Below are 20,748 nucleotides of genomic sequence, written 5' to 3'. Positions count from 1 at the left end.
CATCACACAGGATCTGCAGTGGTGAGGAGGTAGGGATGTAACCACTGCCATCAACAGGAGGAAGGCTCTTTAGAGGAACCAGGCCCAGAACCACTCCCCACGCAGCTCTATTTCTACCGTGTGTGAGAAGCAGGCAAGGACTCTCTCTGGTAGGGGAGTCTGATCTAGAAGGTCACAAGAGTGTACACATGTGTGAGTCCTTGCAAGGGCTGGAACTTACTACTGTATTATGCCACAATTGTGTTTATTGAAAGCCTCTTTCCTTTCTGTCTATCTCTTCTTCTCCTTCTCCTTTTCCCCTTTTCCCTTCCCTTCCCCTTCCCCTTCTGTAGCTGTCCAGCAGCCATGGATGAACTGGTTACCTGAAAGGGAAAAAGAACAGGAGCGTAAGAGACTATCTGAACACACTGGGCACACAGCAGGGACCTGACAGAGAAATCCAGTGTCAACTGTAACTATTCTCACTATAACAGCCTCCCTCAGGAGCTAGTCCCAAGCACTCAGTGCCTAAGTTCCCAGGCAGCCATCCTCTGGGAGGATGGCAGTAGGTCTCCGGGCTCTTCATTCCCTCTGCTTTGCTCCTCCCTAACACACTACATGGGGCTGGTTTCCAGCAGCACTTCACGGCATTACAAGCAGCTCACTTGGTGTAACCCACATCGTGTATGTATCTGACTGCCTCCCCAGCCCCAACTCCCAATTCCCTATTCCAGGTGTTTGTGACTCCAAGAGTCCAGTGTAAGGTAGAGGGTTTGCAAAGCTCCACAGCTCATAAGGAACAGTGGGAAGCCCCAGGGCACCACCAGGCCAAGCTGCTCTAGCAGGGGACCTTACAGTTCAGTAGTCTGCAGTCCCTCGGGCTTTTGGCCCCAAAGAGCTGTGTTTTACCAAGGGCGTGGAAGGGGATAGTGGCCATCTATGAAGCATACTGGCCTGAACCATCATACAGTCAACTCTAGAGCGTTCTGTAACCTCTGTGCCCGTCTAGATTGTTTCTTTCCCAGCTGCTTCCCGGAGACTGGCCTCTTCCTTTAAACAGGAGCATGCACTCTGCAGGCTTTGGTGGAACGGTCTCCAGATTCACAGGCATGGCATTCGCTCAGAGCTTGGCTTCATTCTTTATTGCTAGATGACATTCCATCATGTGTCTTGGGAGCCAGGGAAAGGTGCCAGCTCTACACCAACTTGCAGGCGACACTCCCTGCCTGAGACTTCCCAATGCTGTCAACTCCTCCAGAGTCCAGGGTGACAAACACTATACCTCTTTCTTTTCTTTCTTTTTTCTCTTTCCCTTCTTTCTTTTTTCTTTCTTTCTTCTTCCTTCCTTCCTCTCTTTCCCTCCCTCCTTCCCTCCCTTCTTTCTTCCTTTCTTTTTGTTTAGTTTTACTTTTCAAGACAGAGTTTCTCTGTATAGCTCTGGCTGTCTTGGAACTCACTCTGTAGACCAGGCTGGCCTTGAACTTTAGAGCCTGTGTGATAGGACTAAAGTCCTGCATCTACACAACCACACTCCCAGCTGACACTGCACCTCTTAAATCTAGAGGACAGACAGACAGCTGAGGTGAGATCTGCCTTTCTAGAAGCATTAATAGAACCCCAGCTGGATACTTGGCATGGTGGGAGCAACCTCAAACCCTTGTGTTTTGTTTAGTGTCCCTATGCATTCAATGACTAGGGTAAAATGGGGGGCGGGAGAAGAGAAGTACCATTTTCATAGCAAAGTTTCATAAAGCCCAGGCTAGCCTTCGACTTCTGCGTGGCTCACCATACTTGACTCCTATTGCATCTTTGAACACAGAGATGTCTCTAGATCCCACAGCAATGTCAGTCTCACTGAGAACCTGTAGACCGCACGGGATGCTGCTCTCAGGAAAATGCTTTTTCAGGGACTGAGGTTGCTTCCAACTCTGGGGATTCTTTGAAAGCTGCCACTGAGCTGTGGACCTGGAGATGAGGGAGGACGAGGGACAATGAGAATCATATGGCTGGCACACTCCTCTCAGCCTTGCACAGGACTGAAGTGAGCTATGTCAAGGTGGCATGCAGAGGTGGCAGCAGAGACACAGTGAGGCAGGAGAGCCAAGAATCAATCAATCCCTAATCTACTGGTGAGGCAGGGACTGTGTGTGGGTGTCAAGGTGACTAAGATCTCAGTGGATAACAAGAGACCTTCACTAAGGCAAGGAAGAACATTCCAGGGAGAGGGAACAGCCTGCCTAGGCAGAGACCTGAGGCAGTAACAGGATGAAAGAGCCTCAGCATACACACAGCATACTTTATTTACAAAACACTATGTAGAGGTGCAAGGGTAGAGTGGAGACACTGCAGGCCAAAGAAGGCAGAAAGAGGCCTGAAGCCACCTGAGCACAGCTTTTGTTACTTGTCAAACACAGGAGACTCCAGGAGCCACAGCAGAGTCCTTAGAGATAGGCCCCACCGTTCCAGCCTTGCTGGTGTTTACTGACGTACTTGCAAAAGTGAAGTACTCTAGTGTCTCCCCAAACCTACGGATTTTATAGATGGAGTACTTGTGGATCTGTGGTCACTTGCTACATATGTGGTCACATGCTACAGCTATGCCTCACTGGCAGCTTCCTCTGGTTCCTTTGAGCATTTATCTCACATGTAGTAATTCCCTTAAATGGAGGGAGACAGAATGTGCTCAGATTTTTTTTTTCCAAGACAGGGACTCACTTTGTAGCTCTGGTTGTTCTGAAAACCACTATGAGGACCAGGTTGCTCTCAAAATCTTAGGTCTGTCTGCCTCTGCCTCTTGAGCAAAAACTGGCCAAAACTTTGAGATCTGGCCTTAATCTTGAGAACCTTAATCTTTAACCATAGATGACACTTCTGCTGTTAGAACCACCCAGTTTGGTGTCATTTGTTGCCACTGTCTCAGGACTTGAGTGTGATACAGTCATGGCTTTGTGTCCTCTGGGGACTTTGCTGGTGTTATATTAATTTCGGGGGAATATTATGCACCCCATGATTTTGAATCATTTGCTACGTGATCTTGAACAAACCGTTTGGCTTCTCTGGGCTTGCAGGTATGGTGATCTATGGTTTGGATATTTTCGATGTGAGATGTCTAGCTTGCTGTGGCCACATCGTTCGGTTTGTAGACTCCCAGCCAGTCATGTGCACCTGTGGAGTCTATTGGGGCCTGTACTCCTCATCTTGGAAGAGAGTGGAAGACACACGCTTCCGGGGAGCCTGGTCTTTAGAGGGCCTCTGTTTGCTGGCAATCATTAGTTTCTAGAACTTTCCTTCCAAGAAGAGGCTTATGACCTAGCAAAACCTAGTAATGGCTGACCTTCCAGTGGGCTTGGCAGGCACTGTGCCCAAGACTGCAACCATGCTGGGGACCTGGACATGCCACTACGGAGAAAGAGAAGCTGAGTAGCCTTAGCCCATCTGAGAAAATGTTTCGAAACCTACCTGACAGGTACTTGGTCCTTGCCTCCATGACCAGCAAGCCACCATCTGCCACCTGGGAAGATATTAAACTCTCCTAGTGCTCCTATATAAGGCAAGGAACATTATTGATGAGGAGACTGAGGTGGGGAGTCCCTGCCTGGTGCCTGACACCCCTCCAGCACACAGTGTCTATGGAATGTGAATTATTATGGTAGTTGTACACATGAGTGTGGAGGCCAGACATTTGAGATCTTCCTTAGTCACTTCCCACCTTACTTTTTGAGATAGGGTCTCTGAACCTGGAGCTCACGGATTAGGCCAGCAAACCCCATTCCTCGTCTCTACTTTCCCTATACTAGTACTACCACTCCTGGCTTTTTATGTAGGTTCTGGGATTAAACTTCGGTTCTCATACTAGGGAAATGAACATTCTACTGCCTGGGCTATTGCCACAGCCCCAGAGTGTGAATTAGATGAATCAAAGAGAGGCCAAAACCTGTACCCAGCAGACACTACGACGCCGGGACAGGAAGCACCCTGCACAGCCTCTGCCTCCTGTACATATAAGCTGGCCCACTTTGTTGCTTTCGGTCCTTACATGAAGCTTGCAAAGTTCATGCTGCCCATCCTGTCAGATGTGGAAACGGAAGCTCAGACTGGAAGCTTGGCTGTCTGATTCTACCTCATAGTTTCCTTTCCTTCCCTGTGAGCTCTGATCCAGCCTGGGGTCTGCAGCTGAGGACCTAGTCGGCCCTTTGCTTTGGAGAGACTTATGTTCATCTGTCAAAAACCCCTATCGCAAGGCTCGTTTGCCACTCTAGGTCCGGGTAACCGTAGATCATCTTCCCAGAGTCTATAGCTGGTTTATGTCTGCCAGCCTCAACTGGCTCATCTAACATCAGCATTTTCAGGGTTCAGAGCTGAGGCTGTCGGTCTGATACCTCTTTGAACCAGAAAGGACTGGGTTTGGAGTCCTCTCTTTGGACTGGAGATGACACCAATCCTAAACTTTTTTCTGGAAGGCAGAGGTGTAGAACGAGCCTGCATGGCCTCTCTTCACAGTGAACACCCTGTGTCTGCTGGATCTGGAGACCTATACTCACAGGTGTTTCAGAAGGGCCTCCAGGAGTGCTTGGAAAGTGCCAGCTCTAAATGGATCCCAAAGAGATTTCAGTCTCATTGCAACATTGTTTTAACTGCAAGGGACTACTCGCACACATAGTGTCCTGTAGGACAAAAGCTGTGTGTCTTGTGTTTGTTTCCCTTCCTGTAACCTGAATGGCAATGGGAGACACAGAGTATGCTCACCCCAGCTTTCCTCTCTTTTCAGATGAGACTACTGGGCAGGGCTTGGCTTGCTTTCTTCTTTTTTAAGATTTTTTTTTTTTTTTTTAGATTTACTTATTATATGTAAGTACACTGTGGCTGTCTTCAGACGCACCAGAAGAGGGCGTCAGATCTCATTACGGGTGGTTGTGAGCCACCATGTGGTTGCTGGAATTTGAACTCATGACCTTCCGAAGAGCAGACAGTGCTCTTCCCCGCTGAGCCATCTCACCAGCCCACTTTCTTCTATTTTAATTCAGAACAATCGTCCCATTTGTATTTCTGCATTCTTGTTCTGACATCCTGTATCCCAGTGCCACCACACAGGGCACTCTACTGGTAGGCTTCAAGACAAGGGCTTTACTGCCCTTTGCTGACAGAGAAAGTGAGATCCTGGCTCAGACCCAGCCCGAAGCAGGTTGTTGATGTGGGCGTGTGCGTGTGCGTGTGTGTGTTTGCGTATGTGTGTGTGTGTGTGTGTGTGTGTGTGTGTGTGCTTCTTCCCTTAGAGCAGCCAGCTGTGGTAACCAACCACAGAGCGGTCCAGGGCAGGGGGGAAAGTGCAAATGAGCTCTGAGTTTCTCTTTCCTGTCAGATGAGTGTCTTATGGGACCTGTAGGTGCAAGGCCACAGAGGGGACTGGACTGGTTTGTCCTTGAGAAACACACACAGGAATACCTACCAACTATTTTGACTATTTCACCAGTCACAGAAAGATCTGGCAGTGAGTTCCAGAAGGTTCCTTCATGGCTGTTCCAAGTCTCCCCACCACACTATTTAGCCAAGAACTCTGCCTTCTTAAAATGTTACCTTTTCCTGGTTTGTTTGTTTGTTTTTGTTTTGTTTTGAGACAGTCTATGTTGCCAAGGCTAGCCTGAAACATTCAAACTTCCTGTTTCTGCCCTCTAATGCTGAGTTTACAGTTGCACTGAACTTCCTTTGTCTTAGTTTTTATGGCACTAATATTTTTTGCGTGCTTATGTATATGCATGACCATCCGTGGACAGCAGTGAGAATGTGAAGATCAGAGAACAACTTGTGAGAGTCTTCTCCCATTCGTGGGGCCTGGAGATTAAACTCAGGTCATCAGGCTTGGTGGCATGAGCTGTCTCTTCAGACCCTGTCATTTATCCTCCTCTTTACTGTTTGCTCTGCATGTATATTATGTGCCATACATGTCTGCAAGCATGTATGTGTTCACATGTATGTGTGGGGATGTGCATACATGTGTGAATATGTCAAGGGCTGAGGTTGTTCAGTAACACTCCAGCTTGCCCAGGGGATTCCCATCCCTGCCTCCTGAGTACCCACACCTGCCTAGCTTTTACTTGGGTTCTGAAGGTTCAGGTTCTGGTCCTCATACTTACAAAGTAAGCACCTTATCCACTGAGCCATTTCCCTAGCCCCTTGCTTCGTTTTCGGTCTCATTGTGTAGCCTAGACCATCCTTGAATTTGTAGCAATCCTCCTGCCTCAGTCTTCAGTGTTGGGATTATAGGTAATAGCAACTATGCCTGATTTGTTTTTTTTTTCTTTTTTTTTTTTTTAGGAGACAGGGTCTCACTATGTAGCTCTGGATTCTGGATGGCCTTGAACTCACAAAGATCTTCCTGTCTCTGCCTACTGAGTTCTGGGACTGAAAGTATGTGTGCTACCCACACTTTTGGCTTGATCTTTTCTTGCCCTCAAACTGCATGTCCTCAAACACCCACAGAAAGAAGAGCAAACGTTTCCACCATTAAGAAATAAGGCCTGGGGAGATGGCTCAGTCGTAGAGCACTTGCCTTGTAAGCATGAGGACCCGAGTGTGACCTCAGCACACAGGTGTGGTGACATGTGACATGTGCTTGCAATGGAGGCAGAAGCAGGAAGAGCCCTGGCTACACTGGGATTTCTAGGAGAGCAAGAGATCCTGTCCTCCTGAAGCAAAGTAGATGGTTCTCAATGAACAACGCCCAATGTTGATGCCTGACTTTGCAGGAACCTGTGAATCCAATCACACACACACACACACACACAGACACACACAGACACACACACACACACACACACACACACACACGATGGATGTTTGAGGGAAGTAGTCTTACTGTGACTTATGCATTACAGTGTGAACATGTACGGGAACATCACATACTATTTATATGTACTGGCTTTATGTGCTAAAAGGCAAATTTTAAAGTCTGGTGTAGTGGTGTTTGCCTGCAATCCCAGCAGCGGGGAAGTGGAGGCAGGAGAATCAGTAGTTCAAGGTCATCTTCAGCTACTTAGCCATACAGCCAATTCAAAGCCCTCTTCTTTCCACTGGATGGTGCTGTGCTCCATATAGCACAGGCTGCAGGCCCTGGAGAGGTGGCTCCTGAGGGAATGCAAAGCAACAGTGGAAGGGGACTCCTATGCCTCAAAAACCATGGAGGCCATCTCTTCTCTTCCTCCTCCTCTTCCTCCCCAAATCCTTCTCACTTGGAAACACTCAGTGTTCAAGATCCCAGAGGGTGTTAGTGCTGCTGAGAACACACGAGTCATCATGGGAAAGTGAAAGTGAAACAGTAGGAATTAATCAACACTCATAGGGGAAAAGGAGAGGGAAGAATGAGACAGAGCAGGAGACAGGAGGCTCTGTGGAGAGCCATTGCCAGCAGTCTGAGCCCTGGGCTCCTGCCCCAGGCTGGAGGAAAAGTCTTCCTGAAGTGGTGGCTCACGCCTTTAATCCCAGCACTTGGGAGGCAGAGACAGGCGGATTTCTGAGTTCGAGGCCAGCCTGGTCTACAGAGTGAGTTCCAGGACAGCCAGGGCTATACAGAGAAACCCTGTCTCGAAAGTGTCTCAGCTCCAAGGAAGAAAGTAGGGGTGGATGCCTGCCAAGAGCCTTTATTTAAATCACAATGGGTAGGTGGCTGGGCGGCTTAGTGGTCTGCCCCTGTCACTCAGCATTGGGAGGCCCACAAAGTCAGTACTATGGCCACTGGTCTCCTGGGCTTGGGCAGAACATCATGATAGGGTATGTGAAATTCTATACCCACAGTCAGACAGAAAGCTGAGTGGGTGAGTGTTTGAGTTAGGGTTTTACTGCTGTGAACAGACACCATGACTAAGGACTTATTTTATGTGCGTATACTGTTACTCTCTTCAGACACACCAGAAGAGGGCATCAGATCTCATTACAGATGGTTATGAGCCACCATGTGGTTGCTGGAAATTGAACTCAGGACCTCTGGAAAAGCAGTCAGTGCTCTTAACTGGAGAGCCACCTCTCCAGCCCTCCAAAGCAACTCTTATAAGGAGTTTAATTTTAATTGGGGCAGGCTTACAGATTCAGTCCATTATCATCAAGGTGGGAGCCATGGCAGCATCTGGACAGGCACGGTACAGGAGAAGCTGAGAGTTCTACATCTTCATCTGAAGGCTGCTTGGAGAAGACTGGCTTCCAGGCAGCTAGGACAAGGGTATCAAAGGCCACACCCACAGTGACACACCTACTCCAACAAGGCTACACCTCCTAATAGTGCCACTCCCTGGGCCAAGCATAACCATCACATTCCATGACCTGTCCCCCACCCCACCCCACCCCCTGCATAGGCTTGTTCAAACACATGAGTCTTCAGAGCCATACCTACACATAGCATAATAAAAACTACATTTAGTCCAACTTCCAAAGCCCGAATAATCTACAGCAGTCTCAACAATGTTAAAAGTTCAAAATTCAAGGTTCTCATCTGAGATTCATCCAATCACTTAACTGTAACCCCCCCAAAAAGACAGGAAACCAGCTGGGCAAACTTCAAACTCTGCATCTCCATGTTTGATGTCAAAGTGGTCTTCAGATCTCCACTCCTTTTTCAGCTTTAATTGACTGCAACAAACTCCATTCTCTTGGGCTGGTCCCACTCCATTAGCAGCTTTCCTCAGCAGATATCTCACAGCTCTGACATCTCTAACATGTTGAAGTCCCCAAGGCAACTTCAACTTTACTTGTTCTAGTGTCTGGGATCCACACATGATCTTCTGGGTTCCTCCAAAGGGCTTGGGTTCCTTTTCCAGCTCCTCTGTAGCATTGTAGGCTCTGCTGCTGCTGCTGTTCTTGGTGGCTATCCTATGGTCATGGCATCTCCAACACGCTGGGGTTTTTCACTGCAACTAGGCTTCACCAATAGTCTCCCATAGGCTCTCTTTATGGTGCCAAACCTCAACTTCTTTGCATGACACCTTCAGTCCTGGCCATCAACTAACTACAATTGAGGCTGCACCTTCATCAATAGCCATCCCTGCCTCTCATAGTGCCAAGCTTCATGCTCTCTATGACCCCTTCATGCCTTCAAAACCAGTACCACCTGGGTGACTCTTACACATTACCAAGTCCAGCTGTAGCACAAGGTACAACCTTGGCTGTCTCTGGAACATAACTTCTTTGTGCTCTCAGAGAACACTTCCCAGATTTCACCTCAGTGATGCTTGTCTCTTTTTAATCAACGCTAATTTTTTAGCTCCAACTAATCAGCATCAATTGTCCTGGTAGTCCTTTCTATTTTTGACTCTAAGGCTAGAGCCACATGGCTGAAGCTGCTGAGTTCGGCTGCATGCTGAGGCTGGAACATGGCCTCCTTATTCTAATACCAGCTTTCTGTTTTTTCTTTCTTCTTTTTTCTTTTTGGTTTTTTTTCAAGACAGGGTTTCTCTGTGTAGCCTGGCTGTCCTGGAACTCACTCTGTAGACCAGGCTAGCCTCAAACTCAGAAATCTGCCTGTCTCTGCCTCCCAAGTGCTGGGATTAAAGGCGTACACCACCACTGCCTGGCCCTCTTTCTGTTTTTTCAACTCCCTCTTTGCCTAAGTTTGGCTGTCCTGGAACTTGCTCTGTAGATTGACCTTGAACTCAGAGATCTGTAGGGCTCTGTCTCCTGAATGCTAGATTAAAGGTGTGTACCACTATAATTTAAGCTTTTCTTCACCTGGAAACTGCTCTCTCCTAGGCTGGCCTTGAACTCAGAGATCTGCTTGCCTCTGCCTCCTGGGATTAAAGGCTTGTAGTAAACATTCCTGAACCTAAATTTAGCTGGATAGGATCTTGCCCCAAGGTCACCACACCCTTAGTTCAATTTAATATCCTTGACCACAGGATTCAGCTCCATTTCACTTTCTGGTGCCTCTTTAACACTCAAACCATATATTTTATATTTTTCCTTTCTAAGGTTGCTACACTTGTTCAAAATGCTCTTGATGAGACTTAAGCAAAGAACAAAGTCTCTGCTGGGTGTTTCTGAGACGTTGTCAATGCAGTTAATATAAATCTCTTGACTTTAGCCTCAGTTAGACTCTCCAGATAAGGGCAAAAAGCTACCACATTCTACACCAAAATATCACAAGAACAGTCCCTTTGCTACATGTTAAAATTCTCCTCTGAAACCTCTAGAGCCAGGATCCCACAGTTCAAGTCACCCTCAGCAACAAAGTCTTCCATATTCCTATTAGGATGGCCCATTAAGCCCCACTTAAACATTCCACTGCTTTCCAAATCCAAAGTCCCTAAATCCACATTCTTCCAAACAAAAGCTTGGTCAGGCCTATCACAGCAATACTCTGCTCCTGGCATCACTTCTATCTCAGGGTTTTACTGCTGTGAACAGACACCATGACCAAGGCAACTCTTTATTTATTTATTTATTTTATTATTTTTAAAAGATTTTTATTGCTATTTGTAAGTACACTGTAGCTGTCTTTAGACACACCAGAAGAGGGCATCTGATCTCATTATGGATGGTTGTGAGCCACCATGTAGATGATTGTAAGCCACCATGTGGTTGCTGGGATTTGAACTCAGGACCTACAGAAGAGCAGTCAGTACTCTTAACTGCTAAGCCATCTCTCCAGCATCTGCCTCCCCCCACCAAAGCAACTCTTATAAGGACAGCATTTAATTGGGGCAGGCTTACAGGTTCAGAGGTTCAGTCCATTATCATCAAGGCAGGAACATGGCAGCATCCAGGCAGGCATGGTGCTATGGAGGAGCTGAGAGTTCTACATCTTCATCTGAAGGCTGCTAGGAGAAGACTGGCTTCCAGGCAGCTAGGACAAGGGTATTAAAGCTCACGCCCACAGTGACACACCTACTCCAACAAGGTTACGCCTCCTAATAGTGCCACTCCCTGGGCCAAGTATATACAAACCCTCACAGTGGGGCTACAGGAAGGACCCACCCTCAGAGAACCACTTCCTCTAACCAAATTCTATCTTCTACAGGCCCATCAAATTGGTACTCTACAGAGGAGTTGAAGTCTTCACTAGGTCAGAGCCCTCTGGTTCTAATCTGCTGACCTTCCTCATGCCCACATTTCGTGGCTCTCAATACAGTTGGGGTTCCAGTCACATGAAACATCCCAGTTACATATGGAAATACACACTTTGATATATCCAGAAAACTCACAGTCTTGGAGCACAGATACACAGAGGCCTCGCTGTTAGCCAAGAGGCTATCTAAGCAGCGGTACCCAATGGTTGGGCACCCCATGCCCATATCTTGGTTTCTGTGCCACTCCAAGGGAACTGCTTGGAGATGTGATTCTAGGGCTGGACTGAGTAACACAAGACAAGCCTAAAGCAGCCAGGAGGACTCTAGAGGCAGGCTACAACTGCTAAAATCTGAATGCGAAGTGAATGGACTCTCTTGGGAGGTCATGGAACCTTTGCAATATGTACCCTAGCCACTAGACACAGGACAGAGGAACCTTTGGAGGGTATGTCCACCTCCAGTTCTGGTCTAAAGGTCTCTGCTTTGATGATGATAGCAAAAAGCCACATGTGTTCAGTTACATGTAGAAACATTGTGACAAAATACCTTTAAGGAACAGGACATTTGGCTCATAGTGAGGAGGTCTTGATGGAGAGGCCAAGCTAGCAGGAGGCTGAGGCAGCAGGTCACAATGCAACCACATCCAGGAAGCAGAGAGATGAGCATCGGTGCCCTGCCCACTTTCTCCTTTTCCTGAGTCCAGGACCCTAGCCCAAGGGATGGTGCTGCCCACATATTGAATGGGCCTTCCTGTGTCAGCTAAACTAATCTAGAAATGCCCTCACAGAAATGCTCAAGTGTCTGTTTCCTGAGTGAGTCTAGCTGCTGTCCTTGTAATATCGCTCACCACACCATATAAACTCCCACCACTGCAGCTGGAAGCCCTGAGACTGTGAGTCAAACACCATTCCTCCCTGAAGTTGCTTCTGTTGGGCATTCTGCTACAGCAACAAGAAAAGCAACCAAGAAAAAAAAACGCAAAGTATGATGTACTCATGAATCCAGGCTGACCAAAAAAAAAAAAAAAAAAAAAAAAAAAAAAAAAAAAAAAAAAAAAAAATTACATTGACTGCAGGGCCAGGTGGGGGAGCAGGGTCCACACTGGAGATTTCAATGGCTGAAGATGTGATATCCTGAGGCAGGCAACACTCCTTCAGTGTGAGTCCTGTGTAGGACCCCAAACAGACGGAGGACTCATCCAGTGAACAGAAGCCCTGGCCTCCTCAGTTCCACCCACTGCAGCCTTCGTGGCCTGGTGCGATGCCTTTGGACATCTCACTGTAGGTTGGAGGTGAGAAGCCTGAACCCTCCCAGCTTACGTAGAGCCTCATTTTGTCCTGGGCTTACAGAGCTCTGAAGCCATGTGGGTGACAGTAACACCTTTATCCCACCCACTTTTCCCTCGTGCTTGGACAGTGAGTGACACTGGGTTTCCAGAAGGCCAACGCTAGCCTTCAGTCTACCTTTGTTTAAACTTGGAAACTCAAGCTCAACCCTGAGCTATGAACTTAGAAACAAACAAACCAGGCCCTGTGTGAGAAACACCTACAGGATGGGTGGGCCCTGGTTTAACAGAAACTGGGCTGGACTTCCGCCCTCTACTCAGTCCCTTGCCTAGGGACGTTCCAGTAGTCCACTGATGCACAGATGCACAGATGTCCAGTGAAGGCAAGTTCTCAGATGGGGAGGCAACCGTGAGAACAAAAAGAGCTTGAAGGCAGAGTGAATGAAGCCCAAGCCGTTAATCTGAAGGAAAGGCGCTCTTTTTTGTTTTGTTTTGTTTTGTTTTTGAGGCTTTCTCCATACCGGGCACTTTTCACATCCCCTTGCATCTGCTCTCTACCCGTTTCACGGTCCCCTCTGCATCTTTAGATACTTCAGAGACACTGAGAAGGAACTGTCAAGAAGGTGCCTCCCAGCCTCCAGCCTAGCTGTGTGACCCCAGGACACCGTGGGCCTCTGGTTTCTGACAGAAAGCACAACAAAGCCGCTTCCATCACATACTACTTCTGTCAAGTTTAATATGAACTGCAATCCTCTATACACCAAAAGCATGGAGGCACAGTGAGGGTCCCACTCTCCCCAGTCATTGCCCCACTTACCTCCTGAGTCTCCCTCCCTTGGCTTCCTGTCTACCTTTCAGCTTCCCTTTCAAGCTGTGCAGCAACACAACAGGAAGTTTGCTCCTGGGGGCCATGGCCAGTAGCAGCACCCACGTCCACTGCCTGTCCAGTAATGTCCAACACCTTCCTCAGTCCAAACACTGGCCTGCATCCATGTGGCTCTCCTTTATACTTGAAGCACCTAATGGAACCCCCGTGTTTTACTAGAGCTCCTCCCTCTTGCGAACTCTGAGACCTTCTTGATTTGTTTGTCAGTGTCCCACTGGGGTTTTTGATAATTTCTTAAAATGTCAAGTTCCCTCAACAGCATCCTCTGGGCAGTCTGACGGTGTGTGTTTTTTTTTCACAGTTCAACTTCATGTGGCTGTTTCACCCACCTGCCTGGCCTTGGGTTATCTGTCAGGACCTAGCCCCGAAGCAGGTGTACTTAGCACCTAAGTACACTACTTAGCACTTAGCACCTAAGCTGAGTGACTGACTGAATGCTCAAGTGGATGCCATCCTTGTCACTTCTTGACTGTGACACAAACAACTCCTGATGCTAAAGCCCTGCCCATCCCTCTCATGCCCATATTTGGACATGGTAGAGGTCCTCACTGGCCATGGTCTGTGAAGTCCTGGTCCTCTTTGACGTCATAATTCCTGGGGGCCCCTAGTATCTATAAGAGGAAGAGGGTACTGGCTCCCAGCTACAACCCACAAAATTCCACCTGCTCACAGGTTGGCTGGCTCGACCCAGGTGGTGCCCCCTGCTCTGAGCCAGCTCCCGGCCAAGCCAGCACCATGGCCAGATACCGATGCTGCCGCAGCAAAAGCAGGAGCAGATGCCGCCGCCGCAGGCGAAGATGTCGCAGACGGAGGAGGCGATGCTGCAGGCGTAGGAGGAGAAGTGAGCAGAGGGCTGGGCTGGGTGCAGGGGATGTAGGGATTGGGCACAGTCTGGGAGTCCCTCTCACCACTTTTCTTGCCTTTCTAGGATGCTGCCGCCGCCGCCGCTCATACACCATAAGGTGTAAAAGATACTAGATGCACAGAATAGCAAGTCCATCAAACCTCCTGCCTGAGAATTTTACCAGACTTCAAGAGCATCTCGCCACATCTTGAAAAATGCCACCGTCCGATGAAAAACAGGAGCCTGCTAAGGAACAATGCCACCTGTCAATAAATGTTGAAAACTCGCCCTATTTCTGCCTCTTGGTTCTTGGGCTCGGGGAGGGGTGCGCAGATGTGAAGGGACATGACTGGTCAAATGGGGGGACTTCAAAAGAATTGTCAATACTGACTGCCCAGCCACCTGTACAGATCTGGCCCCAGGAAGGGGTAGGGAAGACATGCGTCCGAGGGCCTCTGTGCACAGATGCACAAGGTTTCACCAACAGCAGACAGCAGGCCTACCTATCCTGAGGGGGCTCACCACAGAAAGACTGTCAAAGTCAGGGACAGCTCAGGCCACCAGGTCAGAAGCTGGGTATGGTGGTTTCAATGCTTGGCGGCCTTGTTGGAAGTGTGTCACTGTGGGGAGCATCAGCCCAGTTGCCTGAGGATGCCAGTCTTCTGTTTGCCTTCGGAACAAGATGTAGAATTCTCGGCTCCTTCTCCAGTACCAATTCGGCCTGGACGATGCCATGCTTCCTGCCATAATGGACTGAACCTTTGAAACTGTAAGCCAGCCCCAATGAAATGTTATCCTTATTGGTCATGGTGTCTGTTCACAGCAATGCAAACACTAAGAAGTTGGTACTGGGAGTGGGGTGTAGCTGTGATAGGCCTGACTATGCTTTTGTATGGATTTTGGGACTTTGGATTATAAAAGCAGTGGAACGCTTTAAGTGAGGATTAACAGGCCATCCTAGCAGGAATATGGAAGACATTGGTGCTGAGGGAGATTTGAACTCTGGTAAAGAATGTGACTGCTTTTTGCCTTGTCTGAAAAATCTGCCTGAGGTCAAGGTAAAGAGAGAAATTGCATTGAGAAAGGAAGCCTCGGAAAAGCCCATCATTAGAATTTGTCCTCTGGTTTACTCTCATGATCATTTTGATCAAGCATAGCAAGCGGAGAAAGGAAAAAATACAAAATACAAAATGTATGGTTTAAGTATTAAAGGGGCACCAGGATGTGGAATGAAACGGAATCCTTTGTTCAAGGAGATAAACAGATATGGGAGTGGTGATCTCAGGACAAGATCCCACCAGCTAAGCTTGTGTTTACAGTTGAACAAGGTTAGATGTTATTACCTGCTTGGATTTTTAATCTAGAATGACTTACAATCCAGAAATGGAGGACACACTTGTGATCAAGATCTTGAGGCTGGAAGATATTTTTTTGATCTGGATCTTGAGGAATAGTTTAGGCCCAGGCATGGTGGTACACACCTTTAATCCCAGGAGACAAAGGCAAGCAGATCTCTTGAGTTCAAGGTCAGCCTGGGACAGAGCAAGTTCAAGGTGAAGAGAAGCTTAAGTCCAAGCATGGTGGTATAGGCTATGCAGATCTCTTGAGTTCAAGGACAATCTACAGAGCAAGTTCTGAGACAATCAAGCCTAGGCAATGAAGGATGCAATAGAACAAGGGGCCATGTTCCAGTCCCAGCAAGCAGCAGAATTTGGCAGCTTCAGCCATGTGGCTCTGGCTTTAGAATCAAGAGTAGGAAGAGACTACTGGGACAATCAATGATGGTTAGCAGTGATTAAGAAGAGATCCGCACACACACACACACACACACACACACACACACACACACACAAAAGCTGTGTTCCAGAGATACCCAAGGTTGTATCACCCAGGTGGTACTGGTTTTGAAGGCATGAAAGGGTCATGGAGAGCAGTTGAGGCTTGGCACTGTGAGAGGCCAGGGAAGGCCATTGATGAAGGCACAACCTCATTTGCAGTTGACAGCACAGGACTGAAGGGGTCATGCTTGGCAAGGTAAGGCTTGGCACCATGAAGGGGATTCTATGGGAGGCTATTGGTGAAGCCTAGTTGCAGTGAAAAACCCCAGCGTGTTGGAGATGCCATCACCATAGGATAGCCACCAAGAACAGCAGCAGCAGCAGAGCCTACAATGCTACAGAGGAGCTGGAAAAGTGACCCAAGCCCTTTGGAGGAACCCAGAAGATCATGTGTGGATCCCAGACACTAGAACAAGTAAAGTTGAAGTTGCTTTGGGGACTGCTGGGGAAAGCTGCTAACAGAGTGGAACCAGCCCAAGAGAATGGAGTTTGTTGCTGAATGCCAGATCTGCCAACAGTAGTCAACAAGGATGAAAGGAGTTGTAGACCTGAAGAGAGATCCGGAGTTTGTCTAGCTGATTTTTGGTTTTGCTTTGGTTCAGTATTTTCTTACTACGACATTTTGGAATGATAATGTATATCCTGTGATGTGAGAGGTATGTGATCTGCCTTTTGATTTTGACTTTATAGGGTATTACAGCTAACAGACTGCATGAATCTTAAAAAGTTGGACTAAATATTATGGGTAGGTATTGCCCCCAAAGATTCATGTGTTTGAATAAGCCTATGGGGGCCAGAGAGTGGCACTATTAGGAGATGTGGCCTTGTTGGAGGAAGCGTGTCACAGTAGGGATGGGTTTAGAGACTCCTAGCTGCCTGAGGAAGCCAGTCTTCTCCTGCTCGCCTTTGGAATAAGATGTAGAACTCTCAGCTCCAGCACCAAGTCAGCCTGGATGCTGCCATGCTTCCCACCATAATGGACTGAACCTCTGAAACTGTAAGCCAGCCCCAATTAAATGTTTGCCCTTATAAGAGTTACCTTGGTCATGGTGTATCTTCAATGGAAACTCTAAGACAGTGAGCTGTCTAAGACTTGGAGTCCTTGACCCAATCCTGTGGCCTGGCATGTGTCCAAGAACCAGACAAGTTGTGTTTCCCACTATAGCCCAGTAGCCACAGTAACAAATCAAACTTTATTATCTTACAGCAAGAGCAGCTATCTACTGGGTCCTCTGTACTCTTCCATAGACTAAAATTACTATACTGTGTAGCCAAAGATACTGTGTACCTATTGTGCCTAGTTTAGACATCATGTAAGTTAGGTACACACTACCAACTGCTCATTGTCCTGTCATGGTGACAGGCTCAGATTCCCTCTGCTCCAATCCCATGGACTTCAAATACAAGGTACCAAAACCACCACGTTGGGTCAAAACTCATGTACAAAACCCTCTGTGAGCTTCATTAATATGTACAACTTTTTCCCCCTGTTGGATGGAGCCCAGACCCTTGCATACACCATCATGATAGCCTCAAATCTCAGCATATACTATTGTTTTGAGTCAGGGAGGTAGAGTTGAGAGGCTTGTAGAAATCAAGAAATGTCTCAGACATGCCTCAGGATAGGTGGTGACTCACGCCTTTGGGCAGACCTGGTTATCCTACTGAATTATGGGAAGATGTGTTACATGTCCATTTCAATAGTAAGGTACATAGTGGGAAACTTTGGCCAGTGCCTGGCAGGATGATGGCACAGACTAGGCTAGGAGTTGGTAGAGTGCTTCCTCAAATGCCCAACCAAGGCCATACATGGGCTGCATCTCCAACACTGCATGCCCGGGGCATGGTAGTACACACATGTGATTCCAGCCCTTGGGAGGTGAAGGGACCAGGGTTTGAAGTTCAAAGTCATCTCACATTAAATAAGTCAGCATGCTACAAGAGCTTCAAGGCAAGATGAGTAACTTGGCCCCTGCTCCCAACCATGTGCTGCCCTCACAGAGGGGACTGGGCAGGGTGGGAACAATCAATCAGGGGTGGGCCAACAGGTCACAGTGGGGTTCACCTTTATATATGAGCCCTCTGAGAGGCCCCCAGATCAGACCATCATCACCACCAAGAGCAGGTGGGCAGGCTTCCGTCCCTCCTCCTCCAATCCAGGTCAGCTGCAGCCTCAACCCAGAACCTCCTGATCTCCTGGCACTATGGTTCGCTACAGAATAAGGAGCCCCAGTGAGGGTCCACACCAGGGGTCTGGGCAAGACCGTGAACACGAGGAGCAGGGGCAGGGGCAAGGGCTGAGTCCAGAGCGTGTGGAGGACTATGGGAGGACACACAGAGGCCACCACCACCACAGACACAGGCGCTGCTCTCGTAAGAGGCTGCATAGGATCCACAAGAGGCGTCGGTCATGCAGAAGGCGGAGGAGACACTCCTGCCGCCACAGGAGGCGGCATCGCAGAGGTAAGCACCCCACAGCCGAGCCCCTGGTCACCTGTGCTGCTACCCAACCAAACCCTGCTGCCTTCCAGCCAGCCTAGCACACCTCAACTTTTCTTTCCACAGGCTGCAGAAGATCCCGAAGGAGGAGGAGATGCTGCAGGTGCAGGAGATGTAGGAGGTACTGCCATTGAGCCTCCCCAGGCCTGTCCATTCTGCCTGGGGCCAAGGAAGTCACCCGCCCAAGGAATAGTCACCTGCCCAAGCAACGTCACGTGAGGCCACACCACCATTCCATGTTGATGTCTGAGCCCTGAGCTGCCAAGGAGCCACGAGATCTGAGTAATGAGCAAAGCCACCTGCCAAATAAAGCTTGACACGAGATTCACTGACTGTTGTCTCCTTTTCATGAACGTCCTGGGCCTGAGGGGAGGGAATAGGGGACAAGGTCCACTCCTACAGTTAGTCAGAAAGTGACCCGAACAAATGGATAGGTGGCCAAATCGACCAAATCCAAGCATCCTTGGAATGAAGTTAGAATGGGGTGGGGTGGGGTGGGGTGAAGCGTGGTGTGACGTGGCGTGATGGCTTGGCGTGGTGGGGCTGGACTGTGGGCACACATAAGTTCCATATTCAAGGCTTAACTTATTCAGCTCTTGTCTGTGCCCTCTCCAGCTTCTACTACACCCCAATCATACTGAGTCCTGCAGGGTTCCTGAAAAATCTATAAGCGTAGCTCCAAATTCTGGAGTGGGGGAGGGTGGTGCCTTGGAGCCTTTGTGAGGTCAGTGCCACACCCACCAGCCTCACACCCTCTCACTACCCAGGTTGCCTCCCTCCTAGTCCAGAGAGACAGGAGTGGGCGATGGGTTCCCGCTGTGCCAAGCTCAGCACCGGCCACAGCCCGGCCCAGAACACAGGCCACAGCCGTGGCCACGAGTCCTCCATGAAGAAGCTCATGGCCTGTGTGAGTCAAGACAGCTTCTCCCTGTCATCAGAGGGTGAGGAGGAGGAGGAGGAGGAAGAGGAAGAGGAGGAGGAAGAGGAGGAAGAGGAGGAGGAGCAGATCCCGGTGAAAGGCAAGCTGCTGCTGCTGGAGCCCGAAAAGCAAGAGAGAGCCGAGGATGCTGAGGACCAGTCAAGTCCCGAGCCCAAGCAGACGCACTCCTGACCCATCACAAGGCCTGCCCGGCAATGGGTGCCCATTGCCATGCCAGGGGAAGACATTCAGAAAAGAATAAAGAGTCTCCATGGAACTCTCCTGGTTTCCCTCTTTCCTTTTATGTGCATGCGTGTGAGTGTATGAGCATGCCTGCAGAAGCACCAAGGGCAGGGAGCATAGATGCCTCTGTAGACTGAGATGTCTCACTGGAGGTGCTATGAGGTGCTGTCAGGGATGGATATTCTAAGTAGCATTGGGTGGGCTAGAACCAGAGATGAGGCAGTCCTCCTGCCTCGTCTTCTGAAGGGAGGATGTGGCTATAGGCAGGGAAGCACAGAGGAAAGGCTCAGGTCCTGGTTCCATTTCCTACTAAGTCCTCTTCAAAATGACTTGTGGGTAGTACATGGGAGGGAGGGAGGGATGGAAGGTCCTCTTAGCCTTTGGCTTTCCCCACCCTGCCACCGAGGCCTCCTCACTGGGGACCTGGAAAGTGAAGCCCAGTGGCAATCCTTAGGGGAGGGACAAGGAACACAATGAATACGGAAGGTTGGTAGGGTACTAAATTCATTTAGGGTACTATCAGAGACCCAAATATGTCCTTCAAGTATGCCCAGTTCTCCCCTAGGAGCTGCAGAGCCTCAGCCTGGCTGTGTAACTCAAGCGCAGACAAGGGTCTGCATGTAGGTGCCGCCAACCACTGCTCCAGAAACTTTGGGCTTATGGCTAAGGCAACCCAACCTGTAAATCAAACCCAGGGCCTTGTATATGCCAGGCAAGTTGTTGTGACAGCCCTTCTCACTGGCCTGCCTAACTATGGTCCAGCACAGTGCCATAATTCTCCAAAGGCTCTATGCTATTAGAATGTGGATGCACATCTTGGGGAGAGGAAGTTGCCATTCAGCCTGCCAATGGGGGAGCATCCCAGACAAAGCTGGCTGCAAAAGATGAACAGAGTAGGCAGGGCTCATTCAATCAGACAGTTTTCACAATGGGTCAACTGGCATGTTCATTAAAAAGTGAATGTAGAACTGGAATCCCAGAACTCTGGAGAAGATTCATTGAGCTGAGACCGTCTCAGGACGTAAAGGAACATGTCATCAAGCTGAGATCAAGGAGAGAAACCACTGAGAGTTGTCTTCTGAAAACACACACACACATGCACATATGCACACAGGGTGGGTGGTAAGAGGCAGTAGTTCTTCAGGAGTACAGAAGCTTGGCACACACACACAGACTCATGCACGCATGTGCACACACACACACACAC

At 48.8% G+C, this 20,748-nt stretch overlaps 3 protein-coding genes and 1 long non-coding RNA gene across 5 annotated transcripts; 3 read left to right on the top strand and 1 right to left on the bottom strand.

Annotated features, from left to right (window-relative positions):
- Positions 1 to 220: 220 nt before the first annotated feature.
- Positions 221 to 10,705, bottom strand: LOC116085227. 2 transcript variants are annotated; one of them, XR_004116456.1, is made up of 5 exons: positions 10,672 to 10,705; positions 8,054 to 8,177; positions 3,439 to 3,520; positions 1,766 to 1,944; positions 221 to 362 (listed from the first exon to the last, which is right to left on the bottom strand). It is a non-coding gene; the product is annotated as an uncharacterized LOC116085227 (long non-coding RNA). The 2 variants fall into 2 exon arrangements; XR_004116452.1 differs by having other exon boundaries at positions 3,439 to 3,490.
- Positions 10,706 to 13,824: 3,119 nt separating this feature from the next.
- On the top strand, positions 13,825 to 14,334 carry Prm1 (protamine 1). Its single transcript, XM_031362649.1, has 2 exons — positions 13,825 to 14,039; positions 14,127 to 14,334. Exons 1-2 carry the CDS (start codon positions 13,934 to 13,936, stop codon positions 14,174 to 14,176), a joined length of 156 nt encoding a protein of 51 aa, XP_031218509.1. The 5' UTR covers positions 13,825 to 13,933; the 3' UTR covers positions 14,177 to 14,334.
- A 3,631-nt stretch (positions 14,335 to 17,965) lies between these two features.
- On the top strand, positions 17,966 to 18,707 carry Prm2 (protamine 2). The gene is made up of 2 exons (XM_031362633.1): positions 17,966 to 18,343; positions 18,446 to 18,707. The coding sequence occupies exons 1-2, from the start codon at positions 18,085 to 18,087 to the stop codon at positions 18,511 to 18,513; spliced, it is 327 nt and encodes a 108-aa protein (XP_031218493.1). The 5' UTR covers positions 17,966 to 18,084; the 3' UTR covers positions 18,514 to 18,707.
- A 386-nt stretch (positions 18,708 to 19,093) lies between these two features.
- On the top strand, positions 19,094 to 19,575 carry Prm3 (protamine 3). The gene has a single exon (XM_031362643.1). It carries the CDS (start codon positions 19,185 to 19,187, stop codon positions 19,488 to 19,490), a length of 306 nt encoding a protein of 101 aa, XP_031218503.1. The 5' UTR covers positions 19,094 to 19,184; the 3' UTR covers positions 19,491 to 19,575.
- Positions 19,576 to 20,748: the final 1,173 nt, after the last annotated feature.

This window comes from Mastomys coucha, unplaced genomic scaffold (assembly GCF_008632895.1).
Source record: "Mastomys coucha isolate ucsf_1 unplaced genomic scaffold, UCSF_Mcou_1 pScaffold12, whole genome shotgun sequence".
Classification (NCBI taxonomy): domain Eukaryota; kingdom Metazoa; phylum Chordata; class Mammalia; order Rodentia; family Muridae; genus Mastomys; species Mastomys coucha.
Note: the sequence above shows the minus strand (reverse complement) of the source record. Positions and strands in the feature narration are given on the sequence as shown.